Below are 26,654 nucleotides of genomic sequence, written 5' to 3'. Positions count from 1 at the left end.
TAAACAACTGACATTATTTAGCCTTCTAATTTCCGCCTCTGATAAGCACCTTTTTTGAAATTCTATAGCACTTAGAAATTTACGTCATGAAAACCTCATACATACATTTTGAAGTTTCTTTTGATATAGAAAAACAAAAAAAAAAATCGCTTTACAAAAATTACTCACAAAATATATTTTTTCTAATAAAAATTCTAAAACAAAGCCACATTTCTACAATTCTACGCTTTCTGGCCGGTAACGAAAATGGACTTGAAATTAAACACAGAACGCAACAGAGGTCTTAGTTTAGATGATGATAATTTCAGCAATATATCACGGATTTCATATGGTCTACACAATTCCCTAAATTCCGCCTGTAATTCTGATTCTGAATGTAGTGGGCCTATTTCGGTGCGTGATATGATACAACATTATAACAAGCAGTTTCAAAGGGAAGATTGCAATCAAAGCAATCATAAAATCAGATATAAAATAAATACCGCCAAAAGACCTCATCAATCGCAACATTTATTGGCCGCTACCACATCATCATATTGCGGTTTAAATAATTATGGTTCTCACATAAAGAGCAAGCAATTTACTGACCAACTGGAAAATAAATCGTTAAAGGTTTTTGATGAACATAATGATCCCACCGCGATCACTTGCTGTAAGAATTGCACAGCATGTTTGTGTTGCCAAAATAGAAGCCGTACAAATTCCACAACCAATAAAATGTTGTCGTCTAACTCATTGCAGCCAAATAATGAGAACAGTGGTACTAATGTGTCTGCTGGTGGTGTTAGTCTTAGAAGCTCTAGCACCAAATGTAATAAAATTAATGCTAAAGATACTCATATTCTTGCGGTTAAGAATTGTACCAATATCAACGATGTAACAACAGCAGCGGATATTAATGCCAGCAATAGCAATAAACCAACGATATTCAATGATTTTCACAGCAGTGCAGCAGAACTTAACAAAGACTCTTACAGCACCAACAGCAATAATGGTCTCTTTAATAAACACAATTCTCAAGTTGTGGTGATGGAGCAGAATAAGCAAAAGAATCGTTTACTGTCAACTGATAGTGTTGAGGAGGCCAAAATTTGTCAACAGCCAACAATTGAAACATCCTATCAAAGTAAGACCACAATTGCAAAGACATCAAGTGGTAAGTTGTATTAACTGCAATAACATCATATGAGTACTAACGATACAAGACCCAAACATAAATCAGTTAAAATTACTTAATAACTCTTTAGATTTTTTGACACACTAATACAAATTGCAGAATAATAAATAAATAAATGTTTAGTTAAAAAGTATTAATAAATAAACAATTTGGTTTTGCATTTATGTATATGTATGTTTGTATTTGAATTTAGGTGTGCGCATTATTATTGACATATTCTTTGATCAAGAACGATGTAGCAATAATGTTAACGATATAGTGGGTAGTAGGGTGGAAACTGATATACCACAAAGTCGCATCTTAAGTGAATTTCAACAACAAACTCTGGCAGCTAATGAGAACTCTAACCCCAAGATTGTTAATACCGCTGAAAGTGTTACTTCTTATCATGGTTTATAAATATTTGGAATGGAAGAAGAACCCATAAAAATGCTGCTGTTGACACAAAATGAATTTGTTTGCTTTACTTAGTAGATTAATGGATTAATATGTTAACATTTTTAAACATTTATTTTCGACCGGCTTCTCTGTTAAGAATATATTTTAAAAATACTATTTTCATATTTTATATATTTCGTTAGAAGTTTATTGTTGGAATTTTTATATATTTTTGGAATTTAATAAAAATTTTACCTTAACAATTTACTTAACTTGGTTTTTCAAATTATAATCAGTGTTTAATTGAATCAATTTAACCGGAAGACTAAAAGTTTAAATACCTGCATGATGTAAAACTATTTCCTCATAAAACTATTTCATAAAATGAAATATCTGAACAAATTGTGTATCACACATTGTATTTTAATAAAATTTCATAACTTTATTAATGTCGTCTATTTTTAAACGATAATTACTAATTTTATGTAATGATCTCATGGTCGGGCGAAATGTAAAAAAAAATTCCCATAGGAATCCATTGTAACACGAATGATTCTAAACTGGGAAGACAAAACGCTCCTGGTGATCCATATTGAAAACTCTGAAACAGGCAGAAGACCGAGCAATAACGGAATGCGTTAAATATAATAAAATTAATATGGGCTTAACATATTTACCAAGAGCCAGGAGACAATAACACGTATTTAGGTTATATCTAAGATTGTAGAAAAGCTTTAACCGATTTCTATAATAGTGGTAGATTTTGCATCATATGAAAGGTTTTTATTTCGAATCAAAATGCGGAAGTCACTCGGGAATATATGGCAACGTAAGAGCAAATTTATTTGCTTTAAAGAGAAGGTAACTCGATATAGTTAGCTTAACGAATACAATATCGTACGATGTAACGAGAGGCGAATTGAGAATATGGAACATTGAAACGGTGGATATAATCGCAAGATCCTATGGTATAACCTTAACGAGAGCAGTGCGAGAAACTTTCTCAAAATGAGCAACACTTAGATTATTATGATGATACGTACATATTTTGAGTGGACACATAGGATATCGGTTACAACTATACAATGTAGGATATATTGATTTAGACGAATGTAGAGCATGTGAAGAGTGCAGTGAAGCTCTGGAGTGATTTCTTTGTCCCTTTCAGGCTTTCGCTCAAATTATATGCAAATATGTTGGGCGTGATATGATTTTGAATATACGAACATTATTTAGAAAAATATAGAAATAACTGCCTAAAAACTGAAGTTTTAAACATCGCACAATTAATTGACTTGTTTTGACCAAGCAACACTTTCCACCGAAATGAATGCACACATGCCCGATAGTGCCCCAGATTTGATGTAGTATACATCGTTCTATTAATCTCACCTCTGTATGTAATGTGACAAGTTGAAATAAATTTCAGAAATTCGTTCTCTAAATACCGATCAAATAAAATTTTAATGTTCATAAAAAACTCTGCAATATTTACAATAGTGATTTTGTACCATGGGAACAAGTACTTTAGATTACCGTTTATTTATAATAATTTACTAAACAAATTTAATGGTAAAAATTTTTAAACAAAGAAATTAAATTTAATTAGCTTTTATAACAGAATTATAATAAAATTTCCATACAAAAGCTTGAAAAATAAAATAAAAAGAAATAACCACTGTTAACACTTGTAATTAACATTTGACTTTAAATATTATAAACAAAAAAATCAAGGAACATGAATAAATATACGATTTAACAATTATATATGAGAATTTGTTGTGGTTTATGCAAATATTAAACAAAAAAGGGTTTTGGCACGTTTTTCTATTCAATTACCACACAGAGTTAAAAGTCAATTGGAAATAAAACTCTTAAAATGAAAAAAGGCGTATAAAACTAAACAGAGGAATTATGACTGCTAAATGATAATGACCCTATAATAATTATATTTTAACATAAAACTATTATTTTGACTAAATTTGATTTTGAAAATATGATTAAATTTGATTAGGAAAACATACATGTTCCTTATGTTGGATTGCAAAAATAAAGAGATTGTTAACTTTAGGAAATATTCAAGCAAATTGTGTGATCAACTCGTGATCTAAATGAAAAAATTAAAAAATATTACTTTCTAGTTGTCTGCCTTTAACAAAAAATCAAAGCATGAGTATAAATATTTGAGTTTTTCTTTTGGTTTGTTTCAAAATCACTTATGCAACTTGTGGCATTATGCTGTTGTCTGAAGAAGGCAGAAGATGCTGCAATAAGTCCCAAATAACAAGATTGCAAGAAACTCTATTTTTTTACAATCTCTGCCAAAAATTATGGCAAATCTAATAATAACTTGGTTAACAATATATTTCGAGTTAATATGACCATAATCCACTTAATGTAAATAACTAACGATGAAGTTATAATCATATGACTTCAATTCACAAGATAACTAAATATAATGTTAGATATTTTTGTGGTTTAAGTTACAAATGATTTGAACTGGAAAATATGATTAACTAATAGATGTTGATTTAAAATATGAAATAAAAAAACAATTTTTTCAATAAAGGAATACCTTAATATCTTTCAACTTACCTAAGGTTTTGCCAATTTAATTTTTAAAAAATTTTTACTAAAATTAAATAAAAAGAAAGTGCATTGAGTTAATAATCTATTCAAGTCTACTTTAATCTATAAAAGTAACAAGATTTTAAAACGTAGATGTTGTTGAAGGCAAGTTCTAGCGACGCTCGCTTACAAGTAACTGCTTGAATAAGTACTTATAAACAGATAGTTATATAAAGCATTTGGTAAGTATTAGTTAGAAAAAGTAACTAATAATTCAACAGCAATTTAGTTGCTTTTAGTTACCTAAACAATATAAAAATAAAAAGTATTAAATCTTTTCAAACACATACATAGTATATTAACAATAACAACTCAAATTGATTTCATTTATTAAAAAGTTAAAAAATTTATTTCCCTGTATCACTATTATTGCATTTAAAATTTATTGCTTTATATAAATTTGAAAACTTTGAAATAAATTTTTGTAGGTTGCATAAACAATGAAAAACACAAACTCCAAATAGACTCATCTTTTTCGGTTGTCATGTAGTCAGTGTGTAAAAAAACACAAATAAAATAAAATTAACAAAATGTAAATTGTTAAAATTTGAAAGGAAATTGTTTTCTTATTTTTATTTTAAATTAGTTTCACCAATTGCAGTTAAACGTTTTCTGATGTTCACACATTTTTTTTTTGGGAAATTTCAGTTATTTAGCAACTTTTGCTGATCCATTTCGAAAAACAACCAAACGATTGTCGTTGTAAAAGAGTGTGAAATTAGCGGGAGGATTTTTATTAAAAAGTTGTAAAAATAATTTTATGCATTTTATATCAAAAAAGTGGTATTTGTTGGAAAAGTGGTTCCCAAATGGAGTTTTAAAGTAATAAAAAGAAAATATGGAAATTTTCAGCAGAATCTTATATTGCATAGTAAATCCTCCTTTACACGAATACACCAGAAATATGATTTGTGAAAATGTTTAAATGATTGAATGATGAAAACAAGGAAGCATTTGATCAGGGATGTATTTTTATATGAAAACTTTTCATTAGACTTTAGCGTTTAGGTCCTTTAGCGATATAAATGTTACAAAGTAAAGTGTGCTCGTCCAAAAGGTCTTAAGAGATTTATATGCTACAATTGATTTTTACAATAGCATTTAAAGCCATGGTTTTCAAATGATTAGAAGTAAGTATTTAATGAGCTAGCATACAAATAGGCAATTAAATAAGTACTTACCAAGATAACTATCAGTTCCAAAAGTCAAAAAATACATACAGAATTCGTTGTAAATAACTTGTTGGGTAAGTACAAATCATAAGCATGTTTTGCTGGGTTATTTAAAAGCAAAACATTAACAAAAAAGGCCAACGTAAGATCGCATATGATCGCTAACGAAGTTTTTATAATTTTCCTTATCATATGCGGAAAAATGTTTGCTAATAAACCCTAAATTAATAATAGTTTTTCCATTTGAGAATCTCTGCCCCTCCTACTAGTAAATAGTAATGTGAGTTCATTTGAAGTAAAAAATTATGGCAAATCATCATCAACCTCAATAGAGTTGACTTGGTTTACACTTAAATGCAAACAATGAAACCAAAAATATCAACAATAACAAAATAATCAAATAATTCAAGAAAAGAAAAGTACACAAAACTAATTTAATGGGCCACTGCAGTAAGACAAAAGTTGAGTTTTTTTCTTGTTTTATTTCTCCCAAAATAATGTAATAGAGCTTTGAAAAAGAACCGCGCCAGACTTGCACAATTCCCTTAAACTAAAACCAGTTAAAATTTTGATGAAAGATTATCAGGGATTAAAGACAAAGCAAACTGTTTGCTACGAGGGTTGTGTTTGAAAGCTATGCAAAGAGTTTTTTATCACAGACAGACGAGTTACCTTAATGAATAAATTAAATATACATATTTCATACTTAAACTTCTCACATACTCCTCCTTAAAAATTCCCAAACCAAAAAAAAGAAAATCAATACAAACAGAGGCAAGTTAACAACTTTATTTAATACAAAAGACTAAAAAGATGGACAAAAGATTAAACAAAAGAAAATAAAAAAAGCAAACCATATTTGGCTCCAAATGTTGAAAAGCAATTATGACACAGCAACATGTTGATGATTGTTACCAACCACATCATGCTCCTATTCATACGATAAATGCCAACATACATAAATTCTAGAATCGGTTTTGAAAAAACATAAGTTGATTCTTTTGTTTGTATAAGTGATCGAAGTAGGCCTAGAATTAATCATTCATCTATTATTGCTATTTAATTAGTTTTTACCATTCCAAAGCTCAATGTTAACCTTGGACAACAATTGGACTTTCAATTTTTGTTTCTCAAAGTAAGCGAAGTCATTATTCAATTTAGATTTAGTTAAAAAGCCTAAAATGCCAAATAGTTTTCAATTAAACAAAAATACCCTAAAGCTTTTATTATTAGTAGGAGCTTTATTTGTAAATATTGTACTAATATCAAAATTCGCGCATTCATCTTAACTCGAAAACTATTTAATTAATAAGGTACTATTTGCTTTTGCTCCACTTTCAATTTCTTTAGCAGCCCGTATTTAAAGCCAATAAAATTTCAAATCATCTTCATTTCAAGTTTAATACCTTAACAACACCTTTTTGCAATTTATTTTTATAAAATATTTATGTTGTAAACATTTTTAATGACAGATCTATTTTTTTTAGAAATAAATCAATGTTTATGTTGAAATATTAAAATAGATCTTTTATGAATATGTGTGCCATATACTATATTATTAGTTTAATAATAACAAGGCTGTTTAACTATAAAAAAATTTAAGTTTAACTTTAAAAAAACAACTTAATATTTTAGCAAATTAATAAAAAAACAACATACATACATATTTACATAAATGTGGGTAATTAATATAAAATTTATATCTATAATATTTTATATCACTCAGATTTTGTTTTTAGAAAATTACTGTTTAATTTTATAAAAGTAGTTTTGCAAAATTTGCCTGCATATGCTTATTTTCAATAGCTAAAGTATTTACCCTCAATAATCTAAATGTCATTCAATAATTAGTTACACATCATTTTGCATTTATAATTATAACCATCTCTGCTGCAAATGTGTGTTTGTGTATGGAAAACTCCCCAGAACTGTCAATCTTCGAAATATTCGTAAGTGAGTATTTATTACTCACTCGTAATCTCAGAACGTTTCTAAGATTGTTGTGTATGTAATGTTTACAATAAATTTTCTAAATTTGTAATTTGAGAATCCAAAAACTAGTCGCCAGGCTTATGTATCAGTTTTTTGGTGGCAAAGACTTATTTGTTTAAAATAAAGCTTTTTGTTTGTGGCTGCTGGCAACGCCTTAATTTGAAATTTAAATTGATTTTGGAGTAGATGTAATTTTTTCTATGTGTTAATCAAACGAATAATAATGTCGGCTATACTATAGACAAGAAAATATACTGGACTATAGACTAGACTAGACCATAGACTTGTCTATAAACTACACTATAGACTAGACTATAGACTAGATTATAGACTACACTATAAACTTTATACTAGACCATACATTAGACCATAGGCTTGACTATAGACTAGATTATAGACTAGATTATAGACTAAACAATAGACTAGACTATTGACTAAACAATAGACCAGACTATAGACTAGACTATAGACTAAACAATAGACCAGACTATAGACTAGACTATAGACTAGATTATAGACTAGACTATAGACTAGACTATAGACTAGACTATAGACTAGAATATAGACTAGACTATATACTAGACTATAGACTAGACTATAGACTAGACTATAGACTAGACTATAGACTAGACTATAGACTAGACTATAGACTAGACTATAGACTAGACTATAGACTAGACTATAGACTAGACTATAGACTAGACTATAGACTAGACTATAGACTAGACTATAGACTAGTTCCCAATTGCTTGGAAAAAACAGAAGCTTGTACTTATACCCAAACCTAATAAGATACTGGGTGAACCTTCATCCTACAGGCCAATTTGCTTATTAGACACTATTGGGAAAGTCCTAGAGAGAATAATTTATAAAAGATTACTGCCAGCAGTAGAAAGAGTAGGAGGACTTTCGGAACGACAATATGGATTCCGAAAAGCTCGCTCGACAATAGATGCAATTAACTCTGTGATAAATGGAAAATTTATAGACTAGACTATAGACTAGACTATAGACTAGACTATAGACTAGACTATAGACTAGACTATAGACTAGACTATAGACTAGACTATAGACTAGACTATAGACTAGACTATAGACTAGACTATAGACTAGACTATAGACTAGACTATAGACTAGACTATAGACTAGACTATAGACTAGACTATAGACTAGACTATAGACTAGACTATAGACTAGACTATAGACTAGACTACAGACTAGACCGGAGATAATTGTTCGATTAAGATTAAGCAGCGCACAACAGAATACAAATTTCTTTATCTAAATAAAATTTTATCTAACAAAATGTGATCAATAAATTGATGCATTTAAGTTTAAATTAACAATTCAGAGCAGAAGATTAGAATTTAAATAAATACTTGTAAACACCAGAAAAAAAACAGCAAATACACAATGAATTTGGTAAAAACTACAAACAACTTCTTAAAGCCAAACCCAATATATTGCTAGTATTTTTTTCTTTATAAAACAAACTCCTAGCTGAAGTCTATTATTTAAGTAGTCTTTAAAAAGAAGAAGAGAAAAAAATATGTATTTAGTATGCTGTTGTTTCTTATGTATAATTTATAACATGCTGACATATAGTAATTGCCTTATAAGTCCTTAAAAAAGTTCGACAGTAAAAACAAAAATCAATTGACAAATGTCGGAGTATGTGAATCTGTGTAATTGACCATAAATTCACAATTTACTTTCAATCCATAACAGCAACAATGCAACACTACAAGGTCAAAAATATTGCCAAGTAATTTTTCTTGTTGAACAGAATGAATCTTTATTTTTTTAAATAAATGTTTAAAAATGTTAAAAGTGTTAAATACATGATAATTTTGAAAAAATTGAGCTATTTGGTTGGCAAACGATTGAGTATTTGTTACAAATATTTTCTGAGTAAATTAATAACATTTTTGTATGATGTAATACTTATACACATGTAATATTCTCGTATGTCTATGTCATTTGCTGTGTCATAAGAAGCTTTATTAAGCAAATTTTTTCTTCTTATTTTATGTCATGTCTAGTCTTGTGTTACATTAAAGTTTAGAACGTGGGAATTCCATACATGAGTTTTTGTTTTTGGTGGTTAATGTGCAAATATTATATTAATATTGCCGGTTTATATTTTTCTTCTACTTATTTCATCTTCTACTTATATTGCTAGTTGTTTTATTAAGAGATCATATGTAAATTAAGGCGGTTCTTTAAAAACCTTTCTTTTCCTCTTCAAATTGAGAAATTATTTTATTGTACTACTGAAGCTGAAGAGCTATGCATATCTTTCCTTTTCTTAAGAATAATATTTGAATTTTTTGTGAAATTATATGATTTTTATACCCCTTGTTTTATATTCACTCTAACAAATGCCACCCTAATGCACATGAACAATTATTAATCTTTTTTTCCCAATACGAGTAGAGGAGGTCTCTCTCATGTTGCTGACTTGTTTTCTAACTTGTTGTCTTGTGTTCAAAATAAATATTTAGAAAAATTGCTATTAATACTGTTGTTTTTGTTATTATTGTTGCTGCTGCTGTTATTGCTGTCGAATGTCAAACAACACCTACTTCTTAATAAAATTCTCAATTTTATGCAAATTTTTATTTCGTTTTGATTTTTTCTAAATTGTCAAGTTGTATAGCTGCACGTTAAGTTGCTTAAAAAAGAAAAACATAAATATTTGTTTTAGGCCGCTAGACTAAAAATGCATATAATTAAAATTAAAAATATATTAACATTAGATTATGCACATTTGGCAATAAATAACATTATTAATGGTTATAGAACATCTTTGATTTAAAAATTATTTAACATTTGAAGACAAGTTAGATTCTTTTCAAGCAAAGCATTCCAGAAATCCGGCTTTTATCTCATATTTTATGGTTAATACATCGCTTAATTTATGAGATTTGCTCTAAAATTTCTTCACCTTTATATATTGATTTGTATTGCTTTTATATTCGATGCTATTATTAATTTAAATCTTTCCGGTTATTCGCATTAAAGCAGAACATTGCTAAAAATTCTTTTAAAATGAAACAACTACTTGTTTCTTACAAAACGATACGTGAACATCTTTAAACTCCCACTCTTTGTTTAGATACTTTGTTTAAATATTGTCAACATGTTGAAGGAAAATTAGCGGGATAAAGTTGCCTAATACATAGATGTTTTGATTGGTCGTAATCTAGTCTATAGTCAAGTCGCTAATCTAGTCCATAATCAATTCCATAGTCTATAGTCTAGTCTATAGTCTAGTCTATAGTCTAGTCTATAGTCTAGTCTATAGTCTAGTCTATAGTCTAGTCTATAGTCTAGTCTATAGTCTAGTCTATAGTCTAGTCTATAGTCTAGTCTATAGTCTAGTCTATAGTCTAGTCTATAGTCTAGTCTATAGTCTAGTCTATAGTCTAGTCTATAGTCTAGTCTATAGTCTAGTCTATAGTCTAGTCTATAGTCTAGTCTCGTCTATGATCTTGTAAATAATCTATAATCCATTCTTGAACTTAGTCTATAGTTTTTATTGCCGAAAATAGAGCTCTTTCTTCTTTTAAAGTAACATATGTAATTATGTTTACCCTTATCTCATAATTAAGTTTTTCTCTCTTTTCTACTGAGCAAAAAGTATGCAATATTTTTGTTTTAAATGTGGTCATACATTTGGCAGTGTGTGTGATTGTATTTGTATTATCATTTGTTTACGGTAAATATTATTATTTGTGCTTTTGTTGCGATTTCTAGCAAAACAAAAGACCTAAGCAACAAACATTATGCACCCACTATTGTTGACAGCAACAATGTTGATAAACATAAGAAAAGAGAGAAAGAAAGAGCGTAAAATACAAAAAAATGAATAATTTATGATTTATTATAAAAATAAATCTTAATTTTTAAATGATTTTAAAGATTTTCAAATCAAAATTAGTTAAAATAATATTTTTAAAACTAAAATAAGTTTTAAAAAAAATATTTTTTAAATTCAAAATGTTTAAATATTTTTTTTTTAATTTTCGCTCTTTAAACTTATGGCAAAAACTAGCCATTATTGCAGTATAATGTTTATTTTTTTAAATAAAACTTTAAACGTGTGTTTGTTGTAGTCACTGTTTGCTTAACGATGATGAGATGATGTTTACTTTAGTTGTATACATTTGTTTTTGTTATTGTTGTATTGTATACATTGCTGTTAAGATGTTTTAGTTTTCTTTGCACATTTTGAGAAGATGATGTTAAAGAAGTTTTTCATAATAATAAATTTCAAAGCTTTGGGAATTTTAGTTCTGATTTGAACTTTGCTTAAAGCGGTTGAGTTTAACGGAATATTTATTGAAAGACAGTGAAAACGTTTATAAAAATAAAAATTTATTAAGTAATTAAATAAAATTTTATTAATAATTTATTAAAAAAAAGAATCAATTTAAATAGTGTGTTTAACTAAAATTTTTTAATATTGGAATTTATTAAAAAAAATAATTTAAAGAATAATAAATATTTGATATATTGTTATAATTAATATTTAATCTTGTAAATATTCTTTATTGTGTTGTTATTGTTGTGGTTGCTGCTGTTGTTGTTATTGTTGTTGTCGTCAACAATTGTAAATGCTAACAAGTTTTCCTTGGTGTCTTGTCATTTAATACAATGAGCTGGGTACTTCCATAATAAAATTTGCAAATAGCAGAACTTAGTTTGAGCACTATTCGATGTTTAGATTTTTAAATTTTATAATTTTTTTGTTCATATTTTACATGCACCAAAACCAGCTTTAAGATTTTTCTTTTAAAAGTTTTTTTACTACTCGTGCTTATTGAATTTGAATGAATTTGAAATTTGACAAGGAATTTACTTTTTTCAAAATTTTGCATAAACTCGTGCGGTAATAAAGTATTGTCACATCATACAACACATTTTTGATGTTTGCTGCTTTAAACTCAAAGTGATCTTTTGAAAGCAAACAAAACTAACAACAAAAAAACATTTTTCACTAACAAGTTGTTAAAGAAAAAGGTGTCAAAAGAAAAACATATTGCAGTAAAATAAAAACAAAAACACTTAAATGTTCAAGAAATTTACATAATAAAATATAAAATTACAAACTGTTATAGTATTTTTACTCTTTTTGCTGCTGTTTTTGTTGTGTTTCTTTTTGTTTTGTTTATTTAAATATTATTTATGATTTTGTCAGTGGAAAACGTGAGCTTGGATGGTTCATGTTTTGTCAATATTATAGAAATATCTATTTTCATAAAATCATAAATCTATTTAAACAAACAGTAAACAAAACCAAATCAGTTACAAATAACAATCAGTTGAATCTTGCCAAACAAAACTCGCTAATATAAAATCAATAAATTACAAAAAAATATAAAAACGCAAAACGTTAAACCTCTACGGGCAATAGAACAAATAAATATAAAAAATTCTAAATATATAAAGAAAAAATATCAATTACCTTCTGCTAGATAACTGGGTGTGAAGAGCTTTATCTATTTATTCAAATTACACAGTGTCAAACCATTACACGGTGATTAAGGTAAGAGATGTTGTAATATTTTATAAATTCTAACACATTTTTAGAAAAAAAACTACACATATATAGTTACTAGTGTAGTTACTTGTAATGCTAATTATAATAATTATTTTTTTTTCTTTTTTTAAATTACTTTTTGTGTGTAAAATTTTCAATTATTCACACCAACCCTCCAAAAACCACAAATTAACTTCCTGATTATTTCTTTGTTAAGTTCTCAAGTTAAAAAAAATATTTAAATTTATTTTACCTAAAACTATTGTTGTTATTAAAATCTTTTATTCTTTATTATTTAAATTATTCAGCTAATGTCTGCTAATGTCAATTTAATGAAATATTTAATTATTTTTTTTTTGCAAAGTGATATTTAAAATACTTAACTACACCTTTGACAACAATAACAATCAAACCAACAAACGCTAAGAATCATGTTTTCTTAGCGTTTAAAACATCAATAGAATTTCCAAAAAAACCTAAAAAAATGTTGCCGATTTCTACAATTTATTATTTGGTAATGTTGCTCTTGTTATTGCCATTTATGTAGTTTTTCTTTCCCCTTTTGTTTTTGTGGCTGTTGTCTATTTTATTTGTCAGTTTTGTTACTTTGTGGTTGTAGTTCCTCTTTATTATTTTTGGCAAGCTTTTTTAAAAAGGTCAAATTACAATTGACTTTTTTCATTTATTACGTTTTATTCAGGTTTTCTTTTCTTATATAAAAAAGCATTTAGTTTAAAACATCTTTAGGGAACAATTTAAATATTTTTTTTTTTAGGGAAAAAAGAGAAATTTAAGTTAAATAATAGTTAGTTCGTTTTGTCTGTTGAAAAAAAAATCATGCTACATTTATTGAAATTTTTATTTCCTTTTTTAAGCTTTAAAATTGGGAAAACTGTCAAAGTGAAAAAAAAACTAAAGACTTAAGACACATGCTTAGTTTAAATTGTGTGTTGAAAACAGTCTTTAATAGCTAGTTTAAAGTGATGATATGTAGTTGCTTCCTTGTTAATTTATCAAAATATAGGAACGAGTGATGTTTCAATTAGAGCAACAAAGTTTTAGTCATGTTAAAGTTTAAAATGATTTGTAGGTAAATGTGTTAAAAATATAGCATTTGAAGTCTATTGATTAATGAAGTCATTAAAATAATTAAAGAAATGTTAATAATCTTGAAATACTGAAATGTTAAATGTATTGAAAAAGCTTTCGTGAAAAACTTTTTCATAGAAAAAGTTTTGAACTAAGTTTTTTTAGAAAAAAAATCCCATCTAAAATTTTTCTTTAAACAAATAAATATTCTAACGAAAATGTTTTCATTGAAATAGTTCCCATAGAAAATTCCTGCTAAAAGTTTTTTTGGAAATGGTTTCCATCAAGATTTGTTTCATTACAAACAAATTCCAATCAAAGCTTTACCATAAAACAAGTTTCTTAATGGAAAAATATCCAAGAGTTTATGTTTAAAGTTGATGTAAAAAAAGAAAAGCTTTCGTAAATCTATTTAGAATTTTTCTTAAAAAAGTTCACCCTAAAAGTTTGTCTATAGAAGAAGTTTCTACTTAATGTTTTCTATAAAAAAAAGTTCTCACCAAAAATTTCTTCTAAATATTTTTCAATAGAAAAAGCTTTCAGCAAAACTTGTTCCATTGAAAAATTTCACATAAAAAGTTTATGCTAAAAGTTTTTTCATTAGGAAAGTCCAGTTCTCTTTCTTTAGAAAATCCTTTGTAAAGCTCGTATATTGAAAAAGCTCTTGTTAAGAATTTTTTTCAATGTTTTTCTATAAGAAAGGTTCTCCCCAAATGTTTTCCATTAAAAAATTTCCAAATTTCTTTTTCAAATAAGATTTTTTTCGATAAAAAATTTCCTTCAAAAATTTGTCTATGAAAAAGTTTTTGTTAATAGTTTTTCTGCAGTAAAAGCTCCTGCCATAAGTTCTGTAGAAAAGTTTTTTAAAAAAGCTACTGTTAATAGTTTTTTTTTATTGAATGTGTTCAATAATTTAAGTTAAAGAATAATTTTCTATTAAATTTTTTCCATTGAAAAATGTTTGCCAAGGGTTTGTCTATAAAAAAGTTCTATAGAAGCTTCCTCAACAAGGTTTTTTTTAATTTAAGAAATTTCTGTTTCAAGCTTTTTTAACAAAAATTTCTAAGAAGACTTTTTAATAGAAGAAGTTTCTGTCAATAAAGTTTCTACGGAAAAATTTCCTTTTAAAAGCTTTTCTACAACAAAAACAGTTGAAAAAATCCTTTGTAAGCCTCATATGTTTTATGCTATCTAAATATATTCCTAAAATTAGGCAATCTTTTTTGTTTTAATATTAAAATAACCAATTCTAGGAATATTCGCGAAACAACTCTAAAGGTTGTTATAAGAGCTAAATCATATAATTATATTTATAAATTAATAAATAGTTATAACTTCAAAATTAAGTTTCTTAAGATATTTTGAAACTCAAAAATGTCAAATCTAAGTATAAACTAAAAATTCGAACGATTATATAATCTGAAAAACGAATATTATTCAACAAAAGTAAAGGTCAATTAAAAACCCTTAGTAATTTTATAAATCTAAGATAAAAAGTAATTACAAAAATTTCTTTTACATTATTATTTTTTTTGTTTTAAATTTAAAAAGCATCTAAATATTTTGCATGCCTCATTATGGTGAAAAAAAGAAGCAACATCATGGTAAAAAAAATCCATTTATGCCGCAATAATGCTGCCACATAAATAACAAATATTTCATGCTTGTTGTTAGTTTTTGTGTGTTTTTTCCTCAATTCTTTATTTTTGTTTTTACAAAACATTTGTTTTCATTTGCTTATTTGTTAATACAAGCAGAAGAAACATTTTATTTGGAAAAATGTTAGAAAAATAAAACGCCATTGTGTGTGAAGAGTTGAAAAGATGAAAACAAACCCATTGAAAAAAAAAACAACTTAAAAAATCTCCCGCTACTAACTAAATTATGAAACATGTATGCATTTTGTTTCTTCTACAACTGAAATATAAACAAATTAAGACACCAGAGACTTGAAGGACGGGGCATATATAGAAATATATTTGTAATTTTTATTATTAATTAAAAATCGAAATGTTATTAAAACAAAGTTTTTAGGGGACTTTTTGTTATTTTGTTAATTGTCTTTTTTGGCAGAAGTTTGTTTTAATAGTTTGAGGTGTAAACACTGCATTTTTTCATTATTGTATTTGCTGTTTTTGCCATAGAGTCTAGTGTTGCTTTAAATCTGTCTTAGGATTGCGTGAAGATGTAAATGTTGTAATTTTCCACTCCAACACAAAGAAAAAAACAAAAACATCCAAAAAAGTAACAACAAAGTAGACTAAATAAAAACGTAACAAAAGTGGTGCTACAATAAATATTTTCTTAAATACCAGTAGTTAAAAATACTTCCACCTACTTATTAATACAAACAAGTGAATTTTTAATTAAAAAACAACAAAAAAACACCTTGGTATCATTGTTTTCTTTTTAAGAAGGTTTTTTATTTCAAATTAAATTAATTTATTTTCTTAACAGTTAGTTTGATTAGATTAACCAGTTTCTTTTTTTATATATATTTTAAAGGTGTCAAAATAAATGTTACTTTTAAACAAATGCAACAAGAAAAAACAAAAGATTTAAGCAACAAACTTGAAATTGAAATAATTATTTAAAATTTAATATTTTCACATGAAATTTCATTTAGTTTAGTTAAATTTTAATGTAAAAAATATAATAAAACTGTATACATGTATTACTTGTGTATACTTGTAGTAAATATGTACATATGTATTAAGTAAATACTTAAGCAAAGTTCAATTTATTTCCATTAACATTTGTTTGCTGTTTGTTTGATTAAATGATTTTTTGTATTATTTTTTATATAAAAAGTTTATTGTTTTTGTTTGTATATCATGATAGTAGGTAAGTGTAAAACAGCTGTTGTTTTAGTTTTAAACAACTGTTAACATATACAATTATTTTGCAACATTTTCATTAGCGTTTTTTTCTCAATTTAAAAAAAAAACACTAATACAATTAGTTTTTAGATTTAAAAACTGATTAATATATTTTAGTTATGGTTTTAAACAAAATTAAATTATTTAATTAAATACTTTCCATAATTAAATTCAGTTTATTGTTTAAATTTATTTATTATTTTGCAAATGTGACTTTTGACATTTCCTCATAGATTTATGTGTCCATTACTTATTGTTTTATTATTTGTATAAATTTATCGCGCTAATAAATAGGTTTTCTTTTAATATTATCCTAAAAAAATATATATGATTAAATATCTCCGCCTTTTACGTTTGATGGGTAGGGCATTTAACCATTTTGATTGGTGTGGCAAAATATATTAATTTATGGCTCTGTTTATTTGATGGTAATGGTCTATAAAACTGGTCAAAAATATTGTTAAATTAATTATAAATATTAGCATATTTTTAGCAGCAGAGTCTTCAATGTTAGCTTTAAGCTATTTTAATTATAAAAATTATTTTAACAAATTTATTTAACAACCTGCAAATTGTACAACATTAATAAAATGTAGTATTTTTGAGTTTTTTTTTTTTTTTGAGATGTTTTATAGTAGGGTGCATAAATTTATTTAAAAAAAGATTAGTTTTTCAAATAATAGAAAAAATACTTTAACACGCTATGAAATATTCAATGGTAAAAAAAGTAAATAAAATTTTAAAAAATTCAAATTTTTATCGAGAATATTCCAAGAATGTAAGAAGACATTTAAAAAAGTTGTATACTTTTAGGCGTAGAACAATGGTATTTGCTATGAAACACTTTTTAGGTTATATTAACTCTTCAATTGATATCAAAATATAAAATCTATACTTAAATCTATACTTATTTCATAAAATTTGTCTTTACTTCATTTACATTCAAGCTCTTGTCAGTTTTTTATTCGTAGAGTACAAAATTGCCGCTATATTCATTCATTTAATATTTAAAGCTATTTTAAACTAATGCTGATCTACTATAATCTGTTTTTAAAAAATTATGATTGATATTCAATGATTTTTTTAAACAAAATTTCAGGGTAATTTATGTGTGTTTTAATTAACACAACATGTTTTTGTATATTGATTTTACTTTGATCTTAATTATCAAACTGATATAATTTCAATTTATTACGCTCTATTTTGTTAAAGTTTAATGAAAATTGTTCAAGAAAAATTAGACATAGTACTAAATGCCAAAAAATTATAGAACTTGTTGATTTATGTATTATGTAAAATCATTGAAAACGTTAGAGGAATTATGTTTTCAATCTTTGAACAGCAGGGCGTAACTGTTGACTGAATATATGTATGTGATCAAGTATTTAATTTGAATACAAAGTTTTAAGGAATTTTTAATAATGTATAAACAATTTATAAACTACTCAATGGTGTGACTAATGACAAGTCTAACCTATTCTATACTATAGTCAGTAGAGTAGTTTATAGTCTAGATAATAGAATATTAAATAGACTAGTTTACTATATACATTTATCCTATAGTTATACCCTACACCACTATAGTGGGGAGGGTATTATACGTTTGTGCGGATATTTGTAACATACAAAAATATTGGTCCAATACCCACCATCATCATTTTTTGAGTCGATTAAGACATGTCCGTCCGTCCGTCTGTCCATGTAAACCCTGTGCGCAAGGTACAGGCCGCAATTTTCATGATAATTTGATGAAATTTGGACCAAGCATTATTTATTTCACCTAGCCATCATACAACCGTACCTCCCGATTTGAACTTTTTATGCCATAATTACATCAAATATTCTGCTATCTCTCTAAAAATTGGCACAAATAAGTTTTATATAAGTATAAATGACACTATAGATTTTCGTAAGGATCGGCCCTTATTTGACCCTAGCCCCCATACAAACCCCCTTCAAAAAATGTCTTACACGTCTAAAATTGACTTGTAACCATTTGTATCGCAATGAAACTCAACAAAACTATCTGTTATTTAGAAATATATCCTTTTCCCAAATTTACCGAGGATCGGCCCATATTTGACCCATATAAAGTCTCATTTAGAAAATTTAGTTTTTTTTTATCAATAAATTGCTTAAATATTTTGGAATTATGGTAATATTCAACATAAAAGTTTCTTTATAAAAAATAAAATTTTTATAAAAAGTTAAAATTTTAAAAATATACTCATGGTGTAGGGTATTATATGGTCGGCCATGCCCGACATGTTATTTAATTGGCTAGTTCATTGAATAGTTATTAGTAAGTAGACTATAGTATACCCGAAAACTAGCAAAAAGTCTAGTCAGTAGATCATTCTAAAGTCCAGTGAGTAGACTAGTCTATAGTCTAGTCATTCTACAAGTCTATAGTCTAGTCCATAGAGTAGTATATAAGCCTTTAGGCTAGTAAATATCCTAGTAAATAGTTTACTTATTAGCCTAGTCTGTAGTATAATCAGCAGCCTAGTTTATATCGTAGTCTACGGTCTTGTAAATAGTTTGATCATAATTTATTTTATAGTCTAGTCTATAGCTTAGTCTATATATTATTTTGTGTCAATGTACTAGTTTAGACTATAATGAATAGACAAATCAATGGATAAGCCATTGGCGTAGTCTATAGTGTAGTCAATATATTAGACTATATTTACTAGTCAAAAGAGTAGCTTGTATAGGCTAGGGAATAGACTACCAATAGACTAGTTGTTAGATTCGTCTATAGTTTACTGTCTAATATATAGACTAGTGAATATACTGATCAATATACTTGTGAATATTTAAAGAAATAGACTACGTCATAACCTAGAATGGACTAAATAATAGACTAGATTATTTTAAAGACTACTACAAAGATTAATAAAGATTATTGTATATAGAATAGTCTCGACCTTTACAAAGTATTTCATAAAGAAGATGAAAATATACATCTGGTGTGAAAAAGTAGTAATATATTTATTACCATTTAATTAATTTATTTAACATTTATTCATATAATATTAATGACAATATTTTTTCCTCCCCCCTCTTTAACTAACTCTTAGTAGCTTTTTACAACCGTCTTACAACTTGTTTTTTCTCTCTTAATGACTGCAATAAAAAAGAAAAACTATTAATAAAAAGCAAAAGTGCCATAAAATTATTTATTTATGAAATTTAATTATAAATATACTTAAACCATAAAACAAAAGCTAAAAAAGGTAAAATTTTAAAATAAAAAAAACACAAACAAACCATGCAAAAACAAAATCAAAACAATACAAATGAATGAACCAAATGAATATAAACAATAAAATACAGTAAAAAAATTCCCATGATATTTTAATATCATATTTTTGAAATAAATCTTAATAATAAGCATCTTTTCATTAGAGCAAAAAAATTTATATATGTTTATATGTATGATCAAAGCAAAATATTTCGTTTTTGCATTGAAGATTTCCGTTTCCGAAATTCATAAAAATTATAACATTTTGGTTGTTGGGCAAAAAAAAACATTTAAGAAAAGATTTGCAAATTTTTTTTGGCAGACAATAAGAAAAAAGATCAGCAGCAAAAAAAAAAAAAAAAAAACATTGACTCTTTATGACCTTAGCACATTTCTTTTGATTTAAATAAAAACTATATATAAAAAGATATAATACAATAAAATACAACTTTATATTTATATATAGAATATATAGTAAAACGTCTTTTATATTTCTAAAAAATATCATAAAATTAATCACCCACATACATATATTAAATATTTGAAAACCAAAAAATTCATTGCAAAGATGCAGTGTTTCTGAAACGGTTCTTGTTTTAATTATAATTAATATTATAAATAAATGTTTCATTTATGGTTTTTAACACCTTGAAGTGATTATTAGGGATTATGCACACTATAAGTTATTCAAATTTTATTTTAAATAATTCTTATTTATGGTAATCATAAATTAATAGTTTAATAAAATATTTTCTAATAAGCTGTCTGGAATCAAAAGAAATATTATGAGAAATTTAAATAATTATTTTATTTGTTAAATACCTTACACTTAATAATAAATCAATTAACTTTTTAATAATTTTCTTACACAATTAACATGTTTTTTATTTGTTTTTAAATACTGCTGTAAAAAGAAAAACTTAAATTCTTTAAGAAAATATGTTAAAAATGTTTATGATTACAATATCATTAACATTTAATAATTGCATTTAAATAAACGTTTTTGAGTAAAAAAACAAAGAGAGAATTTTATTATTAAGATTAAATGCAGTAAAATAAATACTCAAATACTTGAACGCTTGAATGCTGTCGTTGTTGAATATAAATGACGTGCCCGTCTAGCTAACAAATGTTGTTTAAGTATTAAAAACATTTATATTTGATAATGAACTTGTGTCATTGATCATGCGTAGTTTAAATTAAAATTAAATTAATGGAAAATTAAATGTAAATTTTTAAAGACAATTAATATAAATAAAACAAAGAAAACATCTTTAGAATAGTTTAGAAAAAAACACACACATATACACACTGCATTTATATGCGCTTGAGTAGGAGTGATTTTAAAATAAATTTTACTTATATGTATTTATTGATACATAATTTACTTAAAAACATTTATTAATTGATATATAAATTGCAATTGAAGCATCATGTTTGTAACAACTTTAGAAAAATAAAAACTTGTGACAGCCATACGTTTACAGATTAATGACTAAGCAACAAGGTAAAAGTGTTAAATTAAAATGTTGCTAATTTCATGTTGGTTGTTTGCTTTTAAATTTAATCCATTCATCAATATATATTACACAATTTTTTGCAATAACAGTGGGATTTCATTAATTAGATTAGGCAATTATTTGCGTTTATTTCTTTAATGTAATTAGAGCTATATACTAATATTAAAACACATTTCATAGTAAAAACATGTATTTTATTGTCAAAGGACACTTTATCAAGGAAATGACATTATCAACGAATGAATGATTCACAAATTGTCCTTGTATGAAAATGCTTCACAAACAGTTTATTATACCGATTAGTGAAAGTATAAAATCGGAACTCAATTCTTTATACTTATTTATGAAGACACATATAGGCATTATAACTGGGAACTTAGACTGAACGAATGGTACGAATGTTAAAAATGGTCTGGACAGTCTCAAAAATGTGTTAGCAGGAAATCTGATCAACTTGGTTACTCTACGTTCAGACCTATCAAACATTTGTTGAAAAAGTAACCACTATTTTTTGTAAATTTATTTTTGATTCTGAATGATTTTTGTAATTGCAAATATGGTAAAAAAAAAAAAAATAATAAAGACGTTCTGAACTGATGTCGTCAAAGATATATTATGTTTGTGCAAATAAATATATATTTCAAGGAAATCAAAATGTATTTTATTAGGGGCTACGTCATTTTCGTCAAACATTTGATAGGTGTGAACGTAGCTTAAGAAGTATGGTGTTACCTGGTACATTAGAAATGAAAAGACCTCCCAATAAAGGAATACAATAAGTAAAATTACCTCTGAGTGTTATCGATTATCGCATATTACCCCCATAACCCAAGACAGTGTTAAAGCGAAGATATCCTAAAATCATACCCCCGGGGGCATGTTACGTTTGTCCGCGATAAAGAGGTGCTACTAACACATGTAAACTGGTGATGATCAAATGAATCAAATTGGTCTTTCCTGATCGACCACCGTATTAGGGGTGGTCAGTTGCTTGTGATCCACGAAATGGTTGTTGTATTAAGACTGTCTGGATTCTCTATCTACAGATTTCACTGGGTGATGTGATAAATCAACATATGCTGGATTCGTAAACCCGTTGTGTATCTTTTACTCTTCGCAAAGTAGAGCGCCAGTATAGATTAGGAAATTGACATCAGAATTGACATTCGGTAGTTGCCTTTTATTTCTAATAATGGAACTGCACAAAAGGGGAAATTAGTATTCCTTTTACTTCAGGGAAGTTCTGGGTGCTGTTTCGATCCCAACAGGATGTATATTGACATATTCTACTTGAATTACGGTTGTGGGACATCACTCAACCTGTTGGATTCGTTAGACTTTTGATATTTTTACATCCTTTGGATTCTGATGGTATTTCGTACTACCAAATATATCTATAGGTGCTGTTGCTGAATAACCAGAGCCTAGTAATATGATCATATGGCAAGAGCTTTTACTGCTAAAGTACTATAGCAAAGAATTTGTATATGGAATTGCCACTTGAGTGTTCTTCAAAAACACTTCAACACTTCAATTTAGAAGTCACTTGGGAACGCGTAGTATACCATTATTAAGTCTACTCAGGGCTGTCCTAAAATCATAATGATGTCATTACTATTGAGTATTTCAATAAAACAAAACATTTGAGTTTAAGAAACAATTTAGACAGGAATGATACATTTAGCATTGTCTCTGGCATTAAGCGTTAAGCTAACAGCCAGTATTTGCATAAAAATCTAGTCTATATATTTGTGTTCACTACTTTCCACTGGATAATTAATCTGTGTGAGGTCTAAATTGATCCAATGATTGCTCCCTTCTCAATCGAGTGGCATAATTTCATTTTCGATTTTAGCAGAAACGTCAATTTCATTGAAATTCGTACCTCTGCTTTTGGGAGAAAAACAATGACATTGCCTCTTCTCTTGAGTCAGATACATTCTAGAAACTAAAACCAGATGAGATTTATGTTATTTTTTACGTTTATGCAACTGATTTATAAAAATCTTCCATTCAAACTAAAAATCTAATTAAAACTTAATATACATTAACAAATATTGTTTTACAAGTTGTTATTTGGTAATAACTCAAGTTTTAGTAAATTCTATATTAATTTTATATTTCAGTGAGCAATAAACAATTGCAAAAGTATTCATTTATGTAATAATGATAAGTATTTAGCAATTGCAAGAAAAATCCAAAGATGATATAAAAATGCCACATAAATAAAAAATATATATTAATCTTCTTGCAGCACGTGCTGGTTGTTATAAAATAAATGAAGATATATGTATGTAGAAAAATGTTAACAGTAAAATGTAATTAAAATTGTCAAAAATTTTAAAAATTAAAGGAATTTTGCAAAACTTTAAATATAAAGTGGCTAGTATTGTTATGTCGGGTCCATTCTTGGAAATTTTTACTGTTAGTCTTTGTTGTTTGTTAATAAATAGTTAATTTCAATTGCAACAAATCAAATAAATATAAATATGTACATATTCATTCATACACATAAATGTTTAAGAAAAAGTCATTAAATCACGTTTCTTCTAATGATCTAAAGATTTAAAATTGTTTATACCACCGCAAATGAAACGTATTTGTTCATATATGTATTCGTTCATACATTTTAAAACTTCTCATATTTTGCACCATAAAGTGCAAAGACCTTTAAGACAATCTTTAGATAAGACGAACAGACGGACTGCAACAAAGATGTCACTACAGCTACAAAGTTTATAAAAAATGTTTTTAAACTTATTAGTACTACATACGTATACATATGTAAGTAAGATGATGAAGTGGTCAAACAGTAACTTTAAAGAATAAATTTTTCAATTTATTTAAGTAATGAAGTTTATATTTGAAATATATTTTAGAAGATACAATTAATAATTTACTTCAATTAGGGAATTTATTCTTTCCTAAATGAATATGTATTATTATTTGTGCAAAAAATTAATTAATATTAAAAATCCTTACTTTAAAGTTCTGTTCCGCAATCATTAATAATGATTTTTAAACACAAAAATAATAAAGATATACACGAAAATATTAACTGAATAAAAAAAATAATTTAATCACAAAGAATAAGAAGATAAAAATCTAAACGAAATATTACTAAATAATAGACACAAAACATGAAATCTACATACATATGTATGTATAAAACATATTTAATTTGTTTGTAAAAAGTGTTGAAAAAGAAGGCTTCGACCAACCCACAGCAACCAAATTGTCTAGCTGATGAATATAATTTAAATTAATTTGTCTGAAATAAAGAAAACTAATAAAACCCAAAAATTGTGGTGTTTGATCATTTGTTTAAAATTAAATTCTTTAACAACTAATTTTGTGTAAAAAAATTAAAAAATATATCAATTAGAACATTAACAGTGAAGACATGCGTGTGAATTTTATACAAATAATTGACTCAATTTTTAAAAATTATTTGTGGTTAAAAAATTCTTTAGAATTATGAAAAAATATTCAACTACCTGTTTTTATATAAAAGAAAAGTATAAATCTGTGGTTGCAGTAACAAATCACCTAAGTTGAATTTTTCTAAAGAGTAATCTCTGACTTTAACTTTTTTCCAAAGAAAAGCTTTTGACGAGAACTTTCTTTATACAAAAATAGAAAAAAAACTGTTAAGAACTATTCTATAGAAAAGTTTTTGACAAGAACTTTTTCTGTAAAAAAGATTGGTTCACGACACTACTAGACTTCATTAGAAATAACTCAATGGTATACGTGTAGTCGAAATGCTTTACGTGAACACCTAACATGACCCTATTTCACGATAGTTTTGGACGAGTTTTTTACACACCTAAGTAGCAATTTTTGTATGTATATGGTTCTGTTGGTTCAAGAAGAAGCATTTTGCTTAAGTATTCGAGCTATCTTACCTCTTAAAACACATAGTAGATCCGTTGCGAAATAATTTGTCTTATTAGACAAGCCCAATACCCCGGCAAGAAAAAACACTGCTTTAGTGCCAATAAAAGGGATCGTACCCAACATTAGGTGAAAACACCCTACTAATGCAATGATAACTTTGCGTTATCAACATTACATAGTGTTGACAATACTTTGACAACAAAGTATTGCAGATTTTCTCCAGGCTTGCAACAAGGTAACATGCCTCGGCTATTCCCGTTATACAGATGAAGCAGTAATAACTGGTTTAAAAAGATCACTACTACTATAAAATTCTACTTAAGTCAGTTTTATAAGTAAGATATGATCTTTAAATTTGGGAGAATTGGGTGCACAACTAATCCAATACCTCAATGAAAGCCCTATTTCAAAAATCACCCTGATGTTCATATTCATCTATTGATCAAAGTCCATGTAGAGGGCGATTTCAATTTAATAATATTAAAACAACTGAAAAAATGAATTTATTTTTGTTGTGTAAGAACCAGACATTAATTTTCTATTAACAAATACATAACTTAGTGATTATTTAAGAAAATAATTAACAACTGTTTACAAAAATAATCATTAAGCCTAAGTTATACAATAAAATTATAATAAATGTAATTATTTTTATATTATATTTTTGTAATAAATTAATTTGATATTTTAAAATGAGGTGTTTACAAATTTCTATTGCAATTAATAATTAAAAGTTACTTAAAGTAACTAAATTTAAATTAAAATTTTTTCCTCAACAGCAGTTTGATGTTGATTTTCTCATTACTAAACATTAAGTTAAGTTTGTGTAATCAACTTAATATTGACAGTTATTTAAACCCAATTTAAACTGCTACTATCAAATTGTCCATCATATCTCCCCTAAAGTTCAGCTTAAGTTTCTTATACGCTTGAATGATTTATACTTTTAAAATGGTGACAGATTGTTGTCTATTGTCAAACAACTTCATCACTTATTCCCATAGTAGGAAAAAAACGAAGAAAAAACATCACATTTTTTACTTATAAAACTATTAATGTCTGTTGTTTTAATTTTTTTTAAATATTTTCTTAATGTAGAATATATTAATATATATATGTGTATATAT

The 26,654-nt window shown here is 26.6% G+C and overlaps 2 protein-coding genes across 3 annotated transcripts in view; both read left to right on the top strand.

Moving 5' to 3' along the window:
• The first annotated feature begins 104 nt into the window (after positions 1 to 104).
• On the top strand, positions 105 to 1,770 carry LOC111690261. Its single transcript, XM_023452714.2, has 2 exons — positions 105 to 1,156; positions 1,371 to 1,770. Exons 1-2 carry the CDS (start codon positions 247 to 249, stop codon positions 1,574 to 1,576), a joined length of 1,116 nt encoding a protein of 371 aa, XP_023308482.2. The 5' UTR covers positions 105 to 246; the 3' UTR covers positions 1,577 to 1,770.
• A 9,866-nt stretch (positions 1,771 to 11,636) lies between these two features.
• LOC111690247 (cell wall protein DAN4) overlaps positions 11,637 to 26,654 on the top strand; it is a 33,521-nt gene continuing 18,503 nt past the window's right edge. The window contains exons 1-2 of one of the 2 annotated variants that reach the window (XM_023452699.2): positions 11,637 to 11,734; positions 12,658 to 12,898. The gene's annotated coding sequence lies outside the window, so the exon portion shown is untranslated. Of the gene's footprint in view, positions 11,735 to 12,639; positions 12,899 to 26,654 lie in introns of both variants that reach the window. The other variant, XM_046950752.1, reaches the window with a different exon arrangement.

Source organism: Lucilia cuprina, chromosome 4 (genome assembly GCF_022045245.1).
Source record: "Lucilia cuprina isolate Lc7/37 chromosome 4, ASM2204524v1, whole genome shotgun sequence".
NCBI lineage: Eukaryota > Metazoa > Arthropoda > Insecta > Diptera > Calliphoridae > Lucilia > Lucilia cuprina.
The sequence above is the reverse complement of the archived record's forward strand: the minus strand, read 5'-3'. Positions and strand labels throughout refer to the sequence as shown.